Source organism: Pagrus major, chromosome 12, assembly GCF_040436345.1.
Source record: "Pagrus major chromosome 12, Pma_NU_1.0".
In the NCBI taxonomy this organism is placed as follows: Eukaryota; Metazoa; Chordata; class Actinopteri; order Spariformes; family Sparidae; genus Pagrus; species Pagrus major.
Genome location: NC_133226.1, coordinates 20,679 through 41,558, shown reverse-complemented (window position 1 = coordinate 41,558; position 20,880 = coordinate 20,679). Strand labels below are relative to the sequence as shown.

General features: G+C 41.7%; 1 protein-coding gene across 2 annotated transcripts; it reads right to left on the bottom strand.

The window, feature by feature from the left end:
* Positions 1-7,462: 7,462 nt before the first annotated feature.
* On the bottom strand, positions 7,463-13,965 carry thap1 (THAP domain containing, apoptosis associated protein 1). Of its 2 annotated transcripts, none has more exons than XM_073478001.1 (3): positions 13,829-13,965; positions 12,326-12,518; positions 7,463-8,871 (listed from the first exon to the last, which is right to left on the bottom strand). In XM_073478001.1, the coding sequence occupies exons 1-3, from the start codon at positions 13,897-13,899 to the stop codon at positions 8,479-8,481; spliced, it is 657 nt and encodes a 218-aa protein (XP_073334102.1). In that variant the 5' UTR covers positions 13,900-13,965; the 3' UTR covers positions 7,463-8,478. The 2 variants fall into 2 exon arrangements, with proteins under 2 accessions (XP_073334102.1, XP_073334101.1); XM_073478000.1 differs by lacking the exon at positions 13,829-13,965 and adding an exon at positions 13,240-13,318.
* Between the last annotated feature and the right edge of the window lie 6,915 nt (positions 13,966-20,880).

Sequence of the window (20,880 nt, the reverse complement as noted above, 5' to 3'; positions counted from 1 at the left end):
AGCCCAGCACAGTGCAGCTCGACCGGCATTTGCAGGAAGAATCGGCAGGTGCGCCATCTGCGCCATGTTCTCTTCACAGATGAAAGCAGGTAATGGTCTGGGGAGGTATATCCTTGGAGGGTCGCATAGACCTCCGTGTCATAGCCAACGCCACCCTGACTGCTGTTAGGTAACGGGATGAAATCTTCAGCAATTGTCAGACCTTACGCTGCTGCAGTGGGCCCTTGGATCCTCCTGGTGAAGGACAATGCCCGACCTCATGTGGCAAGAATGTGTAGGCAGTTCCTGGATGACGAAGGCATTGATGCCATTGACGCCATTGACTGGCCCTCTCGTTCCCCTGACATAAATCCAATTGAGCACCTATGAGACATTATGTATCGTTGCATCCGACGCTGCCAAGTACTGCCACAGACTGTCCAGGAGCTCACTGATGCCCTGATCCAAGTCAGGGAGGAGATCTCCCAGGACACCATCCGCCGACTCATCAGGAGCATGCCCAGACATTGTTGGGAGTGCATACAGGCACGCGGGGGGCACACACTACTGAGTCACATTAAGAGTTAAATCAATTAAGAGTTGCTGTGATAAAATTCACGCAAGTTGGATCAGGCCGTTTTTACAATTATTTACTTTGATTTTCGGTGTGATTTTGAATATAGCCCTCATTGGGTTGATGATTTTTGTTTCCACTGACTGTTGTTACATTTTGTTCTCAACAAATAATACAATGTACACCAGGAAAGATTTTCAACTTGAATAATTCATTCATCAAGATCTGATTTGTGACTAAAGTGTTCCCTTAATTTTTTTGGAGCAGTGTATTAAGTAATACTGAACATTCCAGTTTGTGAAATATTAAGCAGCTTTGCTTGTTTGTAATTTTTATAAACCAGGAAAACAAGTCCATCTACACTGTTACAGATTACCTGCATGTAAAAATTCAGTAATTCATTTTTCAAAAGCAAGTTATAAAAAGATCTCTTTATATGTAAATAAAACCTAGCATTACCTTTGCTTTTGGTTACTAGTGCGAACAGCAGCAGAGCATGCTAGGAAGAGGCTCATCCAGGTGTTGTTTAATCAGAGTGGTCAGACTGCAGCCTGAGGAGTGTTTCAGTTTGGACAGGATGACCTTGATACTATGCTGGAGGGGGCGGAGGTTCAGCCCAAACACGTCCAAATGGTTCAGATTCAGCCTCGCAGAGTTTGCAGTTCACCTGAGGAGGGTCGAGGTCACTGCAGAGGTGAAGTCTGCTGTCCGAACTGAAACAGCTAATAAACATTATGGACTGGAGATCTGCTAGAATAACATACTGATGATTCAGTTCATACAGTCTAGCAGTAGAGGAGTTCAAAAATGGTGGTATATGAGGAAAGGTCACAGGGTTATTGTAATCTAAAGGGTGTATTTGCTGTCAACTACTTTTTGGGGTCAACAGATGTTTACACCACATCAGTAGTTTTCAACCTCAAATACTATTTTTTTTTTTTTTCCGTCTTTTGTCTAGTTTTGTGTTTTCTTGTCAAACTCTGGATACATTCAACACTTTACGCCTCTAAAAATAGCCAACACGGTTTGGGACCAGAAAATAATACAGTTACAATATCATCATTACACTCAACAACACAAAATTAAACCTTTTTTTTTATTATTTTCATTTGAACATTTTTTCATACACAAACACACGAACAACAAAACCTCTAACCTCTCAAGACTGTTAAAATGAAAAATAAATCAATAATTAGATTAATCAAAAGTGAATGATAGTCAAATAAGTCCGACCTCATTGGCTTCATGTACTCCGTCCATTTAGACCAGATATGGTAAAATTTTTCTTTTTGAAAATGTCAACTTTTCCATAATGGAGATCTCATGTACGATGTCCATCCATTCCTCAATGGTGGGTGGATCTACTTTTAACCATTTTCTCGTGATGATTGCATGAAATTCCAATTTCCGAACAATATATCACCCAAATGCAGAGTTTCACATTTGAAGGGGATGTTTACTCCAAATATGTTATTTATGTTTATTTATGTTTATGTTTATGAATCTCTTGTCAATATGTTCTAATAACCTGGCAACTCCAGAATAAATGAAAGTGATTCGCTCCATTAGTCCCACAGAGTCTCCAGCAGGCATCACCACCACCTTGATGTTGTTTCTGGATGGGTGTAACAAAAAATCTCACAATATTTTTCCAGAAAAACTCTCTCCATATGTTCCAACCTGTTGAGATCCACTGTAGCTGGAATATTTTCTCCCAACTCTCAGCAGAAATCAGTACATTTCCCTCTTTTTCCCACTTCTTCTTTATGTATTCTGTGCTTTCTTGTTTCGATTGTTGGATTCCAATATACAATCTGGATATGATTTTGTTGCATGTTCCGGATTTGAGTAATGATAGAAATACCTGCAAAAACTCTGATTCACCTTTTTCTAAAGCCTCTTTTAGGTTTTGGTTAAAGTATCTGTAAAAGTCATCTTTTCCCGACCCATATTTATCCTGTAGCTTCAAAGCTCTGGAATGCTCCCTTGTGAAGAAATGAATAATGGGTAGTTAAACCTTTTGAGGTCCATTCCTTAAATCTGCCATCATTTTTATTTGGTGCAAAATCCAAATCATAGGCACCTCAGTAGTTAAGATGCATCCCCTATTCTGTAAACTTTAACTATTTCCTGCCAGGATTTCAGAAGAGAGTCCAGCATGGGATCATCTGAAACCGTCAGTTCACCTTGCAGGTTATCTGCTAATAGGGATGTTATTGGGATTCCTTTTAGCTTCATGCCTTCTATTTCCTTCTATCCCGCAGTGTATGTTGGTGAATATAAGCAAATTACTGGTCTCATCTGAGCATATTGGCATTTCTTAACTGGAATGGCACTCAGTAGGGTGCCTACATCCACTAAGGCTCAACAGTCCCTTTTAATTAATCAAGCCTATTCCAATATCAAACTCAATAGGCCTGTATCTCTCTACACTTTAAACCACCAAACCCTGTTTAAAGGTGCACTATATAGTTTTGGGAGGACAATTTAATGAGAAGAGAAAGATCTTCATTGACTATTTTTTTTTTTTTTATTGTCTAAACAAACTAAATAAACTCTCTTCATTTTGATGACTCAATAAACAAACTGACCTTAAAGGACAACACAATTTATACTGTTTTACTTTGTTTATATGTGGTGGACCCTGCCACCCTTGTAGCTTCAAACAGTGTTCTGGGGCCTTATTTTCCTCTGAGAACAACTTGCTCATCCAGTTATGGAAAAAATAAATATTTCCGACTTTTTATTACCTCATAAGTATCTGATTATTAAAATTCTGATTTTGAATCTCTTCTCCAAAACTACATAGTGCCCCTTTACCTAAAATTTTAATTCAGCAGAGCTGTAGCAGCCATCCATTAGGACAACAAAACAATGGAGATGGAATCATAATCTCTGTATCAGCCACCTAAATACGCCTGATTCTTTTCCATGCATTAATTCCCTGAAAATTTAACATAAATGGCATTAAAAAATAAATAAATAAATTACACCCTACCTCGCAATGTTAAAGAAAACAAGAAAAAAAATCCTGGATCGGTATCTTTATCCTGATCTGCACCAAAAGTTAATGGGGTCTATCATGGAAAGAGACGCATCCTCCATCCAAGTTTTATGAAAATCCATTCAGTGTTTTTTGTGTATCCCCTTGGAGGTAATAAACAATTCAGGCACATTTTCTACTCATGTGCACTGTGTCTTTAGTAATCAGGACACAAGACAGAAGACTTGGACAAACGCACTGCTTTCTTATATACAGCACTGTACCACCACCTGCTGGCCAAATAAAATCGGTCAGACATAGACAAAAATAATCTTGATTAATTTTTGTGTTCTCTTGCATTTCCATTCATTTTTATTCCTCTTAGTCTAACCATCATAGCCTCTATCATCTTAAAGTTCACCATCTTTACAGGCCATTGTGTTCTATGGCTGTGTCCAAATTCAGGGGCTGCAGCCTTCAAGGACACGGCCTTTGCGGCCCACGAGGGCCGGGTCCTTCGGAGAGACCTTGAAGGCCACATCCACCGTTGTTAAATGGGACGGTCTAGCCTTCGGAGTATTTCCTGGTTGCGTCACCAGGTGTTCATGCATTAAAGTCTGTTTTGGTTCAAATCTATCAAACGTGTACATTTATTTGTGTGTGTACAATGTGTCAAATCTGAATTGAATTATCAACATTACAAAATAAACATTAACCCATTGGTGATTAACAACTATATTTACCACAGCAGTACCAGCGTCACGCATTTTAACTGAAAGTTAAACTTTGGAGGTTTTATAGTCCCTTGAAGTTTAACATATCTGGCGTTGGATGTTCAAATGAGTAAAAACCGAGTATAAACCCATTACTTAAATTTAAATGTCATGTCTGCGCCACTTGATGTCGCCATTTTCTCTTGCTTCCTCTTCTGTTTCGGGACTGAGCAGCGGTGCGCAAAGGATCTTGGGATATGTGAGGCCGCGAAGGATAGTAGCGGTGCGTCCTCCTAAACGAGGGTGGGGAAGGCTGCATTTGTGGGCTGCATGTGGAGCAGCCTTCGAATTTGGACAGCCTTCGCGCAGCGTTGTGACGTAATTGGCCTTCAAATGCGCCCTTCGTGGGCTGCAGCCCCTGAATTTGGACACAGCCAGTGTCTCTGCTCACCAAGACTCTGAACAAGTGACTGTGGGACGTGCCGAAACAAGTCTAATCCATGGAGGCTTCACCGTGTATTGGATTTGGCTCTCACCCATCAAGGCATGGACACAGGAGCTCTGGGGGTGTCCTGTGGTGTCTGGCACCAGGGAGTCAGCAGTGGATCCTCTGAGTTCTGTGCATTGTGAGGTAGGGCCTCCATGGATCATAGCTGTTCCGGCATGTCCCACGGGTGCTCGTTTGGACTTGGAATTGGGGAATTTGTAGACCAGGGTGAATGTCGTGAAGCTCTTTGTCACGTTCATCGGACCACTCCTGGGGAGTGACGTTGCCATGAGGGGCTGTACTTAGTCTGAACCAGTGTTTGGGTGGATGCTGCATGTCAAAGAACATCCAGATGAAAACCAGGACCCAAGGATTCCCAACAGAAAATTGCATTGTAACGAGATGAACAATGTCATTCACTTCACCTGTTAGTCCTTTTAGTGTTGTGGCTCATTGTGAACACAGTAGTCAGGGTCCCCCCAGGATTTTTCCACTCAAATTTAAGACTTTTTAAGACCTTTTTAAGACCACGTCCAATGAAATTTAAGACCAACCTCGCACCTATTCTGGCATACATTTATGAAATAATGCAAAAAAAAATCTGTCAGAATAACTAAGAATAACAGCATAAAACAGGGAAAAATAACAATCACTTCTTTTAATAAACAATAGTGTGTGCGTGCGCACGCCTGTGTGCAAAAGTATTATAAATGGAGCATACAGCCCTATAAAATAAATCTCTCAACACTGTAAGAAACAAAACAACTGTGTGAGGAGTGTGTGTGTGCAGATACATTACACAAAAGAACAATGTCTTAACATATTAGACACAATCATATACAAAACACAATAACTGCAAGGAATGTGTGAGTGTGTGCGTGTATGTGAGTGAGTGAACGTCTGCGTGTGCACCGCCGTAGCATGGCCCATGAACTCAGAGCCAAAATATCTTGAGTGGATGCGATCACCAACCCAGTAGCGCAGATGAATGTCCAGCTGTTTAGTTTTTGTACTTTTGTTTAGACTTTCGTCAAGCATGACCACAAATCCAGACGCCTTATTGACCTGCTCGGTCAGTTGTTTGGTGATGAAAGGGGCCAGACCAAACGTAATATAGGCAGTCTTGTTGCTCCCACATGTAAAAGTAGCCGCGATCTCTGAGTCGGGGAACATGACTTTGAAGAGCTCGCTTATATTTTCATTTGACGTATACAAGTGGTGGTCCGATATCGTCTTTAGTGTCCACTTCACCTCTGCCTTAAGCATTGGCGTCGAGCCACAAAGAGCTCGTATGTTACCTGGCTGTGTGGGCTCGGTGCTGCTGGCAGCCGAGGTGACTGTTGAGGTTAGCGTTGGGTTTGCCGCGCAGAACTGGGATATAGGTGCCTGCCTCCGTGTAGCTGCTGAGCATGCTAAATGTTTAGCACTCTTCATGTGCGACTCCAAGGCCATATGTCCCATTGTCCCGAGCTTGAATTTCTTACGGCACAGGCTGCACTGAGCCTCCCACTCATTCCCTGGTACAGCCTGAACCCAGTCATATTTTGAGTCACTTAGCCACAATGGATTAAATCTGCACTTGCCCATCCCAAAGTTGCTGCGCGAGCGACGACCTCGGTGGGTCAGCGGCTGACTGTGCACGCGCCAACGTAATGCTGCGTTCTAGAAAACTCAGAAATCAGGATTTTCCGACCTCCTAGTTGAAACAGTGCATTGGAACGCCACCTCATGTCGGAGATCGATAAAGTCGGAGAAAAAAAATCATTTTACAACGCACGTTCCATGATTTTTTTTTGTTAGTTTACTTAGTATACAGTTATGTTGTTGAGCTGTATCATGCAGATAAGAAAGGAAAAAATTAAGACCTTTGAGAATGAAATTTAAGACTTGTAAACACAATTTAAGACCTTTTCAAGGCCTTAATTTACGGTTATCAAATTTAAGACTTTTTCAAGTTTTTAAGACCCCGCGGGTACCCTGAGTAGTTGAAGTAGCTCTATTTCAAGCAGCTACATTAAAATGCTGTTTACATGTCAATTAATTTATAACTATTGCAACTATTTTCACTAGGTAGTTCCCTGTTTGGTAACTATCTTATTATATCCAAGAGGAACGAAAAATCGGTCTCAGTGTTTTAAATTCCACCTATAAAGTTCTGATTGGTTCATAGTTTTTCCAGTAAGGGTAACAGTCATCACTAAACACAATGCCAGTGTTTTAAATTTGACAACAGGGATAGAAGTTCTGGATGAAACTGAGGCAATGTGCTGACTTTGTAAATGTATCCTGCTAACAGTGTTATCATGACAACAAACTGAAGTAACCTGCCAGATTGTCACTTAGGTGAGGCAGGCACCCCAGTCGATATACAGCCGGAAATTTTGGGGGCATGTTGTGTTCCGTACTGGTGAGAAGGTGAAATATGACCCAGGAAGTAGGTTAACACATTCATGAGTTTAAAGACTTATTGCACATCAAAAAAACTGAACAGCAGGTTTAATACAACTCTGGAAGGTTATGACAGTGACAATCACTTTATCCTTGGTTTCTGTGATTACAAAGTAAACAATGTAGTGCATTGTGGGACATCTGTTTTGTTGATGAATGGCCCAACACTTTTTTTTCCGTATATTTCACCTTCCTAGTACGAAGACACCACACATTGGTTACAATGTGCGTATAATCTGCAGATGTAATCCCAGTGAGAGGAACACACAAAGTAGCTGTTATGGCATTCAGCATCATTCGCGTTTATTGTACATAGCAGCTGTTTCATGATTCCACAGGTAGGAACACACACACACACACACACACACACATTTTTGCATCATGAAATCAAGAAAATGAAATAAGTGACTAATTACAAATGTATTATTTGTAACAAAAGACACTTTAAACCCTATGGTATTTTGAGCCTCTTCCTTTTCGGAAAAAGTCTTCAAAGACAAAAATAAACAGGATAAAAGTCACACTTCTGTTTTTTTTAATAGAGCCCCACTGCATACCCAAATCCCACACCAGGACCTTTGAAGGACTAGTTCAACATTAATTTGCTTTCTTTCCAATACTGAAATAAGAGAAAAGATCCACTGTCATGTCTGTTCTTTTCCAGAACAGTGCTGAAGTCTGGATGTCGCTGGCCCAGCTAAGCATGAAGGCTGGAATCAAGGGGAAACAGCTAGCCTGGCTCCGTCACAAGCTCATAACACAAACTATCACGTCTGAAGCTCACTGATTAACAGGCTGTGGCTTCTTTGTTTAATCCTTACAGAAACATTAAAATAAAAACTAAAGTTTGTGATTACAGGGGGAGTTCAATGATGAAATTATTTCTGGAAAAGTAACAGTTTATCAACTGTCCCAGTACTTCTGTGTAGCTTCTCCGTTGGTTATGGTAAGACTCACAGCAGATGGCTGTCGTTTGTCAAGAAATCTTTTTAAAACGGAACTCCTACAAGAACCAAACCCAGAGTGTTGACCTATTTATTTAAAGTGAGGGTTGACTCAAAGTCATTTCACTGCAGGTCAAACAGAAAAATAACCTTTTACGTGAGGAGTTGCTGGATCCACAAAGTCAGACTGAGTTTTCCATGTCCAGCTTTTGCTTTCCTGAACAAGTGAGTTCTTCAGCTCTCAGCTTTGGGGTTTACTGCCTTGCTCAGCAGCTCTTCAATAGTCCGCCTGGCTGCTGACAGACATGAGACTGAACCTGTCGCCCACTTTGATCACCCTCACCTTCTCATTACTTGATGCCTTTGAGTGTGTGGCATATGTGTTTTGGTAAAATCACGTACCCCTCTCCGAATGCCGCTGGCAGTTTGCGAGCGGCCCTCGGTGTGTCACATGTCGCCTTCAGCCTCTTCAGCTGTCTCTCCTGCCGCCGACACTTCTGCTGCATCGTCTTCAGCTTCTTCCTCAGACTCCCCACCTGCTCCTCCAGCTGCTCGATGCGCTTCTTCTGCCGGGCAGAGTCCTCTGCTGTGTAGTTGTGGTCGCAGGAGACCGCCACCATGTTGCCCCAGGTGTTGGGAAGGCTCCTCCCTGGCTCCTCCTCCTCCACTGCCAGGTCAGAGGTCAGAGGCAGAGTGAGAGGGAAGTGGATCTCTGAGGGGAAGGGATCCTCCAGGGACTCTGACTGTCAGACAGAAAAACACACAAGTTCTGATGCTGCTTTCTGAAGTGACCCAAGATAACAAAGTTAAAGAGATGTAATTATCTGATTAACACTCATCCACAAAGGATTAGTTTGTTCATCTCAGTTAGTCTTTGATGACAGCATGCTCTTATTTTCAAATAAAGACAAGAGGATTGATGACTGGCGCTGTATGACGCAATGATAAAGCTTTGGTTTGTTTTCATTATAATTCTCTTAAACACCAGGCTGTCCTCAGGCTTGGTTTCTGTTCTGTAACTCAAACCATTTCACAGTAAAGTCTCCAAGGGTGTCACTTTGTGTTGAAAAGTGGTGGGGACATATGGGCTCAGATGAAAAAATGTAAATGGTCTTCAATATATGTGATTTTAGGCAATGTTATGGGAAGATGATTGTATGCCGTCAGAATGGATATTTGCAGTGAAAGTGAGCCAAAAAATTGCATAACAACGCATAAATAGGGCATAGCCTAAGATGACCACAGAGTCAACAATAGGAAAATACTCATCATTAAACACACAACAACGTTAACTACACAAGTAACAGTCAAGAGCCCTTTTCACACAGAGTCGCCGCATTATCGCCGCAGCAGCGGTTCGCCAATTCTCCACCGTTGGTTATTCACACAGAGTCGAGCAGCTCCGGCGTAAAGACGAACCAGAGTATAATTCACACAGAAAGCCGGCGCCGCGGCTCCAAAAGAGGCGTGACGGTACACGTCATGGTGATGACGTGTGTTTTTTTCAACATGTTTCCCCCGGTGTTTACCTGTTAATCTAAACATGTACCTGCTGACTGTTTATAATCATATGGATGCTGTTATAATGTGTTGTGATTGGGATGCTGACCCACCAAACATCTTGGAAAGTGACAAAGTTACGTTTTTCTCTAAATTACAAAATTATATAATCGCCATCAGTAACCTGGATGCTGTCTGACTCTGTCACTCGCAGGGAGGGAGGCTGTTTTCTGGGAGAAAGTTCACTGAAGTCTTGGTGGAGGGCTGACCACGACAAACAGTTAGTGAGTTAAAGCTTTTTGCCGGGGACAGACGCTGTTTTTTCGGGCAGAAATGTGAGGAAGAGTCGGTAGGATGGACAGGCTGACAGACACTTCTCCACGTATAACTGCAGTATTTTTTTCCCTCATATAAGTTGCCAAAGACACGACCAGTTCCTACGTTACTGTTGTTTGGTCCTGTAACATTGCTTTGTGGGACATTTCTCTATATTTTGTTGAGTGATGAACCTGTTTAGTTATCAGACAGTGAACACCATCAGATCGACACGCCCTCGCTCCGTGCCGCCAGCTTATCCGTTCACACTGGTTCGGTTCGCCAATACTGCGCCTCTGATACTACCTCTGATACTACCTCTGATTCTACCTCTGATTCTACCTCTGATTCTACCTCTGATTCTACCTCTGATTCTACCTCTGATTCTACCTCTGATACTACCTCCGAAGGCGCATCAGAGGCGGAGAGAAATTTCACCCCTCGCCGCATCTGAAACTTTCACACAGAGGAGGATGCGGAGAATTGGCACAGGATCCCCGCATGCAAACGGCAGTGTGAATGAGGCTAGTGTTAACCAATCATAACTTATTCTAGACATAACATTTCAATATGTGAGAGCATGAATTCGAGATTTTATTTATTCATTTTAATTTAGACAAATTAATAATTGATTAGATTTTTTTCTTCATTCTTTTTAAATTCCATATTATTAATTAATATATTTAACACAACAAGAATCAAATACCTCCCCTGTCAATCTCCCAGCAGCCACCAAAGGATATTCAATTAAGTATGACAGCAAGCTAAATATAATTTTTTAAAAAGGGCCATATCCTAAATTACAGCAAACCAAACAATATCCAAGAGGAAAAAGGGAGGACACATTAGAAACTACTAAAGCAAGCAGCACTTTACTTTAAGTTACTATCCTATGATCTTGGCGACCAAATTACAGCTAGCTAGCAAATCAGTCCATTTAATGTATTACATTGTAATTTTACAGTATATGCTGATTATATCTATTATTTAATGAACAATAGCAGTTTTCCTGCACATGTTTAAGCAGTAACTTAGCCTAAGTTTAAAGTGCACTGTACATTTTAGATCCTGGGATAAAATGTTGTCATAAATTTGCACCAGAACCAGCAGCAGCTAGTTGCTAACAGCAGGTGATGACAAAGTCCAAAGCATTTTTCATTTGTTAGTTAAAGTTCACCCAGAAATTAAAACTCACTCATTACCTACTCATCCCCATGTGGATTAAAAGTCGGGTGAAATTTCATAGTCCACAAAACATTTCTGTGTTGGAGCATTCTCCTAAACAACTGAAGACCTGCTGGAGACTTGTTTTAAAATGCTGAAAAAACAAAAAAAAAGCTTGATGTAGCTGATCTGATGTAATCCAAATTTTCAGAAGCTGCGAGATCCCAAATTGAAAAAACATTATTTACACTTTAAGCCAAAATCGTCACTGTAGCAGCTAAGCTAAAAGCGTTAGCCATCTGATGTGGGTGCAAATGCTCGACCACGTGCAAGGATTTAAGTATTGCCTTTTCAGGATGACTGAATTTTCATTTTTGCCTGAAATTATTCTTTAACATTTCTTTGTGTTATGTATTTTTCAGAACATTTTTAACAAATAATGCTTTTAAACAGTGATCTGGGATAAAATCTGCCATTATAAAAAGTGGTGGGGTCATGTGCCCTACATCCCCAGTGTAAATGACTTAGACTTTATTATCCCAAGGGGAAATTCTTATTCACAGCACCCTACCCGTCCAACAGACAGTACATACAACAACACGCCATAAAAAACACACAGTACCAAACAGCAAATACAAAACTACACCCAGGTCTGTTCAGCGATGCCTATTATTTTGGGCAGTTATAGCTGAGGGGATCAGGCTTTTCTCAAAGCGAGCCCTTCTGTGTGGAGTCAAACAGAGTATGGTCTGTGCTCTCGCAGCAGAGCATCCACCAAACAAGCATGTGCAGCATGCAGAAAGTTTCTACATATCAGCTGGGAGAAACTTTGGGGATCTACTATAATTATCACAGTTTATTAATGCTGAATTCATGGCTGTTTCCCCAAGTTGGAGAAACAGTCAACCAATCAGAGCTCAGAATGTGAGTTTAAGAATGGGGACCTATGAACACACAAGCTAGAATTAGTTTGGTCATTTAAGCTAGCAAAAGTTACACCTGAATAGTTAATAGGTGTAAATATCTCTACAATGGAAGCAGTTAATGTGATGCAACCTGTTTTAATTTAGTGATGTGTAAAACTTCACTTAAATTTGGTCTAATGAAGAGCTGGTGCAACTGGCTCTTGAATTACAAGTTTACAGTGTACAGCCTTTTCCTTGGTCTGGATCAAATGTGTGTGGACTGTATGGATGAAAATGTTCTGTGCTGCTTCACCTTGATGGTGAGGTTGAAGGTGAAGAGTGACGGCACAGCGTTCTCCTTCAGCACTCGGTTGTTGCACTCACTCTTAAAGCAGTCTTTGGTGAAGTGCTGCGAGCAGATGTTGCTGTACTTAGTCGGCTTAAAGTTGTTCCTCCTCATTGCCGCCACCCATTTACCACAAATATCTGGACGTGCCAGAGGAAACCTGGGAAGAACAGTCAGTCGTTAAACAACAAAATAACAAACAGCTAAATGTACCTTGATCACCTCAGGACTTGTTCCTTCTGCTGGATTTATTTAATCAGTTCCTTGTCTGATTATCAATAATTAATTTAGGTTATTCAGGAAGTAAACTTTATGTCAAAATTGTTAGCTACAGCCTAGTCCTGTCAGAAATTTACTTTCTTGGTAAATACTCAAGATGACATCTAGTCCTGCACACAGAGCTGTTCAATTAACAGCAGATTCACTGTAACCTGGATGTCAGGGCCTTGTTTAACCTGCTGGGATTAGCAGGAAATTAAAACAGTCACCTGAACAGTTAAACGATCAGCAGGCTGCAGACTGCGAGATTAAACTGAAACAATTAACTTGAACTGAATATTATTAATATTTTGTTAAAATAATAAAATAAAATAAAATAAAATATTAAAATATTGTTGTTTCGTGTAAAAGCATAATTACGACGAAAAAGCCACTTTTAAGATTTACCGTAGTTTCGTTTTTGGGTCAAAATCATTTTCAATTGCGTGCTAGGGGCAGCTGTATGGTAGCATTAAAATCGCTATTTTTAAAACACTAAGAAGACTCGACACAACATGAAACTCTGCTCGTAGTATCACCAGGGTCTCTACACATGAACACGACCATTGAGAACATTGTTTGTGTACAGAGTTTACTAAAAAGAAGGTTTTTGAACAACTCACGTTAGCAGCCGCTTGCTCCGCTCGCCACCGTCCTGCCAGTCGAGATGCGTCGATCCCCGAGTGCGACGTAACATGGGGGAGAAAGCTCCATGTTACGCGGGGGATCGGGGAAACTACGGAAAATCTTAAAAGTGACTTTTTCGTCGTAATTATGCTTTTACACGAAGGTTTGACTCGGGTACATTCAAGAAAAAAGCCTAGGTTGCATTTTGGCGAGAGTTACACATTAAGTTTTAATAACATCTAAATATGAATGTTTGACTATATGGCCACTGTAAACATGTGTAGGTTAACTTGTGCAGTAGACTGTAGAGTTATCAGGCAAACTTGACACAACACTTACAATTTATTAGCGTAAAGGTGAGGTTTCTGTGACTCGATTTCACCAGCAAAATATAATATCACCACAAAAGTCTTGTGTCAAATTCTACCACCCATGCACTGTTAAAGATGAACAATGAAGCTTTAATGAGCAGATTAATAAACGCAGGCTGGTACTGTAAGTAAGTACTTATCCATCATGTCTGGACAGCTAACGCTAACCGGCTCTCTCTCTCTCTCCCACACACACACACTTCATTAGACTTACTTGTGGAAGGAAATGTCTTTGTCTTTGTGGTACCGGTTCTTACAGCCGTACGCTGAGCACGTCTGAACCATGGCTGCTCCCCGGCAACACTGACTGAGACTGGGACTGATACTGTACGATGCTCCGCTGGTGCTTCTCCTCACTCTCCACGCAGGCTTCACTGCCACAAACAATGATGGCGGCCAAACTCGGGTCACGTGACCTACGTTTTGGGACGTAATTGGCAGAGGTCCCTTTGTACAGTGTCCACCAGGGGGAAGAGTCATCTCAGGGTTTTCACTTGATAAATTCAAAGGTGTCTTTCATCTCAGCTTTGAGTCACAGTTTAATTGGATCATTGGTAATTAAAAAACGATATACACCCAAATCATTGCAGCGAATTGTTTTATGAGACCCAAAAACCGAGAAATTATTCAAGAAAAGTATTAGCCTACTGATGATCAGGTCTCTGATCAGATCTGTTTCTGACAGTAGTGGATGAGAAAGAAATTATAGATATTGTTAATAAATGTAAAAACAATGTCCACTGACTTTAATGAAACAGACATGACAGTAGTGAAAAGGGTTACTGATGGGATTTCAAAATCACTAACATAAATCTACTTGTCATTCCAAACCAGTACATTTCCAAACAAAATGAAAATAGCTAAAGTCATACTGCTGTACAAAACTGGGAACAGACACGACTTCACAAATTCCACACCTGTTTCTTTACTTTCACAATTCTCCAAAATTCTGGAAAAAGTTTTTAATGATAGACTGGACAAATTTATTGATAAACACAACTTACTAACCGACAGTCAATACGGATTCAGACCAAATCATTCAACATTATTGGCATTAATTAAATCAATTGAGGAAATCAGAAACTCCATAGACCATAAAAAAACATGCTGTTGGGGTTTTTCTGTACCTCAAAAAAAGCATTTGACACAATCAATAATGACATACTGATTAATAAACTGAAAGGATATGGCATCAAGGGCATAGCACTGAATTGGGTAAGAAGTTATCTAAGTAGTGTTAGGAGTAGAGGCATTGTAGCTCCTCCTTTTCTTTCTTTTCTCTTTCCCTCTGTTTTTCACAAATGAATGGACTGGTTTTCATGAGAGATGTAAGGTGTGGTTAAGCGGTGCTGAGGTTGTGATGACCTCACTTGGAGAGGCGTGTGCCTCCCGCCCCTGGAATCAAAGAAAAGAAACTCACCTGTGTGTGTGGGGGGGACACACTCCAGGTTAGGACTAGCACATGTTACGTTTACTTGAATCTCCCTAGACCCGCTAGTCCGTAACATATTTTGGGGGCTCGTCCGGGATCCTTTTGAAGTTAGAGAGTTACATCCAAGCATCCTGTTTGCGAGAAGAGGCACAACTGAGTTGTATTCAGCTCGTTAAAAGCTGTATGTTGCACGGACATACGGCTACGGGCAGAGTAGCTGCACGGTGTCGCCTTCTCGTTTTAAAACAGATGTTTGTGTATGTATGCAAAACTAAGCTAAGTTAGAGCATTTACTGTGTGCGTTTAGGTTTAAAAACTGGGGTATAGGTTTACAGGTTGATGGTAATGGCTTGGTTTGGCGGATAGCTTTAGCTCGTTGTGGCTGGTGTTTCCGGTGGGTACCGAAGTGTATCAGTTTGTGGTTCATGGACACCCGGCGTGCGGTTCATGTTTGTATCTGGTCCCAATAATTTAGTGAGCTACGAATTGTCTCCCTTTTGTTTGCTACAAGTTTGTATGGCTATTTTGTATTAGTTACCTGAAGGGTAATTTGGTGAGAGCGTGTCTCGTTTTCGTTAGCCTACTTTTGGTGAGTGTTTGGAAGCGGTAATCATGCCAACTGCCAACTGCCAGTGTTTTGTGAAAGTGACTTTGGACGCGTCCAAAGTCACTTTCACAAAACACTGGCAGTTGGCAGTTGGCAGTGAGTTGCGTAAGCTTAAAAAGGAAGATTTGCTCGCAGTTGCTCAATATTGTGAGGTAGATGTCAGTTCAGATGTTAAAAAGCCAGAAATTGTGGAGACTCTCATTTCAGTGTTGCGTTTGCATGACCCAGGGCAGGAAAGAGAGAGAGAGAGGGAAAACGAGTGCACCTTTCAGCTTGAATTGGCTAAAGTGGCAGCAAAAGAATGAGAACAGAAGCTTGAGTTAGCAAAGCTGGCTTTGGAGCAGGAAAAACTTAAAGTGAACAACAATGCTTTACAACGTAAACATGAAGCTCGTTTTGATATTTCCAGCTGTTTGAGGCTCATGCCTAAGTGTAATCAGGATGATGTGAACTCCTTCTTTGACTCTTTTGAGAAAATTGCCCAAGAGCTAGAATGGCCCGAGGACAAGTGGACGCTGCTTATCCAGAGCGTGCTTGAAGGCAAAGCTCAGGAAGCTTATGAAGCTTTAGATGTTTCTGACAGCAGAGACTATGACATTGTGAGGAGAGTGATTTTGGCAGCCTATGAGGTGGTGCCAGAAGCCTACAGACAGAAATTTAGATCGCTGCAGCGCAAGTCAAGTGAGACTTTCCTCGATTTGGCTAGGCAACAGGAGGCTGTGTTTGATAGGTGGTTAGCAAGCACTAAAACTCACAGTTTCCAAGAGTTGCGGCAACTCATGCTGGTGGAGCAGTTTAAAATCAGTGTACCCCGGCACATGGAGATACATCTAAATGAGTTGGGCATTACTGATCTAAGAAAAGCTGCTATGGCAGCAGATTCTTATGAGTTGATCCACAGAGAGTCACCTTGGAAAGGAAAGTTTAGCAGACAGGATAGGAAGCAAGTTGCATTTGACAGGCCAACAGAGGCTGTTATGCTAAAATCAGCTCCTACCTCTGCCCAGTCTCCAGTGCCCGGGAAAAGGTATGAGAAACCATACTTTCCCAAAAGTGATGTTATCTGTCACTACTGCAGGAAGCCAGGCCATATTAAGTCCAGTTGTCCCCATTTCAAGAGGAAAAGTGGAGAAGGGAAAATTGTGGGCTTGATTAGTGCTCAGACTCAGATCAGTCTCTGTGAAGTGGACAGCCAGAACCTGCCATCTTGCCAGGTAGCAAAAGGGTTTGAAGGTTTTGTTTCAAAAGGAGCGGTTTCTGGTGCACCTCATGGTGAAATGGTCCCTATATCCATCTTGAGGGACACAGGAGCTACGCAGTCCTTAATGGTTCAGGGTGTCACAGACCTACCGGCTGCTACCTATTTAAAAGCTTCCACACCTGTGAAGGGAGTTGGTGGTGGTTTTGTGAGTGTTCTTCTGCACAAAATATTTCTGACATCTAACATTGTGAATGGGCCAGTAGTGGTTAGTGTTGTCCCCTCCTTGCCGATTGAAGGTGTGTCCTTTGTATTAGGCAATGATTTAGCTGGTACTCAAGTTTATGTGACACCTGTTGTGAGTGAGGAACCTTGTGAGGCCCCTGAGACCGTAGCTTTGGAGAGAGAGCATCCTGAGGTGTTTTCAGCGTGTGTGGTGACTCGTTCTCAGGCTCGTACCGCTACACAGGGGAATTCCAGTGAGCAGGATGAAGTATATGGTGGTTTGGCTGATACATTTTTTGCTAGGCTGGCAGAGGTGTCTCCTTGCTCCCAGTTTTCTCGTGAAGCCCTTATATCAGAACAGGAAAATGATCCCTCTGTGGCTCCTTTAAGACAGACAGCTGCTAGTGCTGAGGATATGAAGGATGTAGCTGAAGGTTACTTTCTCCAAGATGGCGTCTTGTTGAGAAAATGGCAGCCTTGTGATTGTCCTGCTGATGAGCTGTGGACTGTCATGACTTAAATTGTGTTACCTGAGAGTTACAGAAAGGAAGTCCTCCATTTGGCTCACGAGGTATCCATGGCTGGTCATTTGGGCATCCGTAAAACTCAAGAGAAAGTCAGTAGACATTTTTAGTGGCCTAAGATGCATAAAGATGTTGTATCGTACTGTCGTAGCTGTCATGCTTGCCAGGTTGTGGGCAAGCCCAACCAGACAATTCCAGTTGCTCCTCTCTGCCCTCTGCCTGTCATGGAGGAGCCTTTCTCTCGGGTGCTGATTGATTGTGTCGGCCCTTTGCCGAAAACTAAGAAAGGGAATGAGTATCTTCTTACCATTATGGATGTGTCAACCAGATTTCCGGAGGCTGTGCCGTTGAGATCAATTAAGACCAAGGTCATAGTGGAAGCTCTGCTGCATTTCTTTTCTAGGGTAGGTTTACCATTAGAGGTCCAACATGATCGTGGGTCCAACTTCACTTCTGGTGTATTCCAGGAAGTGATGCATGAGCTTGGAGTCAAACAAATCATGTCATCTGCTTATCATCCCCAGTCCCAGGGTGCAATCGAGAGGTACCATCAGACTTTAAAGTCTATGATTAAGACCTACTGTGTTAGTTACGCAACTGACTGGGATGTAGCAATACCATTTTTATTGTTTGATATAAGAGATTCTGTGAATGAGGCTACTGGTTTTAGCCCTTTTAAACTCGTTTATGGCCATCAAGTAAGGGGACCACTGAGGATGGTGAAAGAGCAGCTGTTGCAGTCAGCTTCCGAGACAGATGCTTGGTGTGGTGTCCTGCAGTATGTAGCGTCCTTCAAGGACCGGCTGCATACAGCTTGTGACCTGGCCAGGAGTAATTTGGAAGCAGCTAAGGGAAAGATGAAAACCCAGTATGACAGGAAAGCAGTGAAGCGGACTTTTAACATAGGAGACCAGGTTTTGGTGTACCCATGGGTGGAGACAAGCTGGGGGTGAAATTCTATGGTCGGTATAAGGTTGTCAGGAAGGTCAGTGATTGTAATTATGTTATTGAAACACCTGACCGGAGACAAAAATCACGGCTATGTCACATCAACCTCCTGAAACCTTATTATACTCGTGACTCGTCCGTAGTCTGTATAACATCTCAGGTTGCTGTGGAGGATGGGGAGAGTGAGAATGATGGGGTTGGGTCAGGTGAGCCAGTTACTGCTAGGCTTAAGAACTCCAGCGCCCTGGCCAATCTCAGAGAGTCACTCAGTCATCTCACCACAGAGCAGAGAGAGAATGTTGTACATCTAGTGGAGCAGTTTAGTCCTCTGTTCAGCGATACACCTGGTTTAACAAAGTTAATAACTCATGATGTCGAATTTGGTGAGGCAACACCCATTAAGCAGCATCCTTACAGGATTAACCCACAGAAATGGGCTCAGGTGAAACCGGAGTTGCTGTACATGGAGGAAATTGGGGTGGTTGAGCAGGGCTCGAGTGAGTGGAGTTCTCCTTTAGTCCTTGTTCCCAAGCCTGATTTAACTGTGCGCCTTTGTATTGATTACCGAAAGTTAAATAACATAACTAAAACTGATGCATATCCTGTACCCAGACTGAAGGATTGCATAGATAGGATTGGCAATGCACAATATGTGTTTAAATTTGACTTATTAAAGGGCTACTGGCAAGTGCCCTTGACAGAAAAGGCCAAAGATGTATCTGCATTTGTTACTCCTGAATGTCTGTACCGCTGTAAAGTCCTCCCATTTGGCATGAAAAATGCCCCAGCAACCTTTCAGAGGTTAATGAATTTGGTCACCTCTGGATTACAGAACACGGTGACATATTTGGATGATGTGGTTTGTTACAGTGCTTCATGGTCTGACCATATGGAACTTATTGAACAGCTGTTTGACTGTCTTAAACAAGCAGGGCTGGTAGTCAACTTGCCTAAATGTGAGATTGGAAAAGGGCAGGTCACATATTTGGGGCACCAGGTGGGTCAAGGCTCTGTTAGACCTCAGACTGCCAAAGTGCAGGCCATTTTAGATCTGCCTGTCCCAAAAATGAAGCAGCAGCTAATGCGCCTGTTAGGAATGTGTGGCTTCTATAGACGTTTTGTTCCAAACTTTGCTGCTGTGACGTCATCACTAACAAACCTGCTGAAAAAGGGAGTCAAGTTCAGCTGGTCAGCAGATTGTCAGAAAGCTCTTGAGATGGTTAAAGCTATTTTAGCTAGTGAACCAGTACTGGTTGCTCCAGACTTCTCTGCCCCATTCAAGCTGGCAGTGGATGCTTGTGATGTTGGAGTGGGGGCAGTACTACTGCAGACTGATGTGTCAGGTATAGACAGGCCCGTGGCATACTTCTCTAAGAAACTGAATCGCCATCAGAAGCGATATTCCACCATTGAGAAGGAGGCCCTGGCACTTGTTCTAGCAGTTCAACACTTCGAGGTTTATGTCTCTAAAGGACATCTGGCGGTCCTCACTGAGGATGTATATATATATATATATATATGTGTATATATATATATATATATATATATATATATATATATATATGTATATATATATATATATATATATATATATATATATATATATATATGTATATATATGTGTCACACCGCGGTGAGGTTGTCTCGTCTTGGGTTATTGTCTTGTCATTTCCTGTTTTATTTTGAAAATCTAACTCTCCTCTCGTTTCAGATCACTTGCCCTTCCTCTTGTGTCACCTGCCCGTCTTCCCTGATTCCTGATTGTGTCCACCTGTTCCCCATTACCCTCATGTGTTTAAAAGTCTGCGTTCCCCTTTGTCCTGTGCCAAAGTGTCTCATCTCATGTCTGACCACCGAAGCCAAATCCACAGTCCTGATCTAAGCCACAGTGTGTTCGTGAGTTTTTTTTTGTCTGCCTCGAAAGAGTGATTTTCTGTTAACTTTCTTAGCCTAGTCCTTTGTTTTATAGTCATTAGTTTAGTCTTTTTTCGTCAGCCTCCCTTGGGAGAGATTTTCAGTTCCTTGTTATAGTATAGTTAATGTTTTGAAGCCCTTTGATTTCCTCCTTAGGAGTGATTTTGATAGATTTGATATCCTGTATATAGAGTTTCCTCTTTACGAGTGATTTTGATTTTGATAATTTGATACCTGTATATTGATAGTTTCCTCCCTAGGAGTGAATTTTGGTTTCTATATATATATATATATATATATATATATATAATATATATATATATATATATATATATATATATATATATATATATATATATATATATATATGTGTGTATATATATATATATATATATATATGTGTGTATATATATATGTG

Excerpts from the sequence above, each read along its gene's own strand:
- thap1 (XM_073478000.1), bottom strand. The coding sequence starts at position 13,313 with ATGTTACGTCGCACTCGGGGATCGACGCATCTCGACTGGCAGGACGGT. Across the intron at positions 12,519-13,239 it reads CGGAGCAAGCGGCTGCTAAC|GTTTCCTCTGGCACGTCCAG; the intron begins GTGAGTTGTTCA and ends TGTTCTTCCCAG. Across the intron at positions 8,872-12,325 it reads CCTTCAACCTCACCATCAAG|TCAGAGTCCCTGGAGGATCC; the intron begins GTGAAGCAGCAC and ends TCTGTCTGACAG.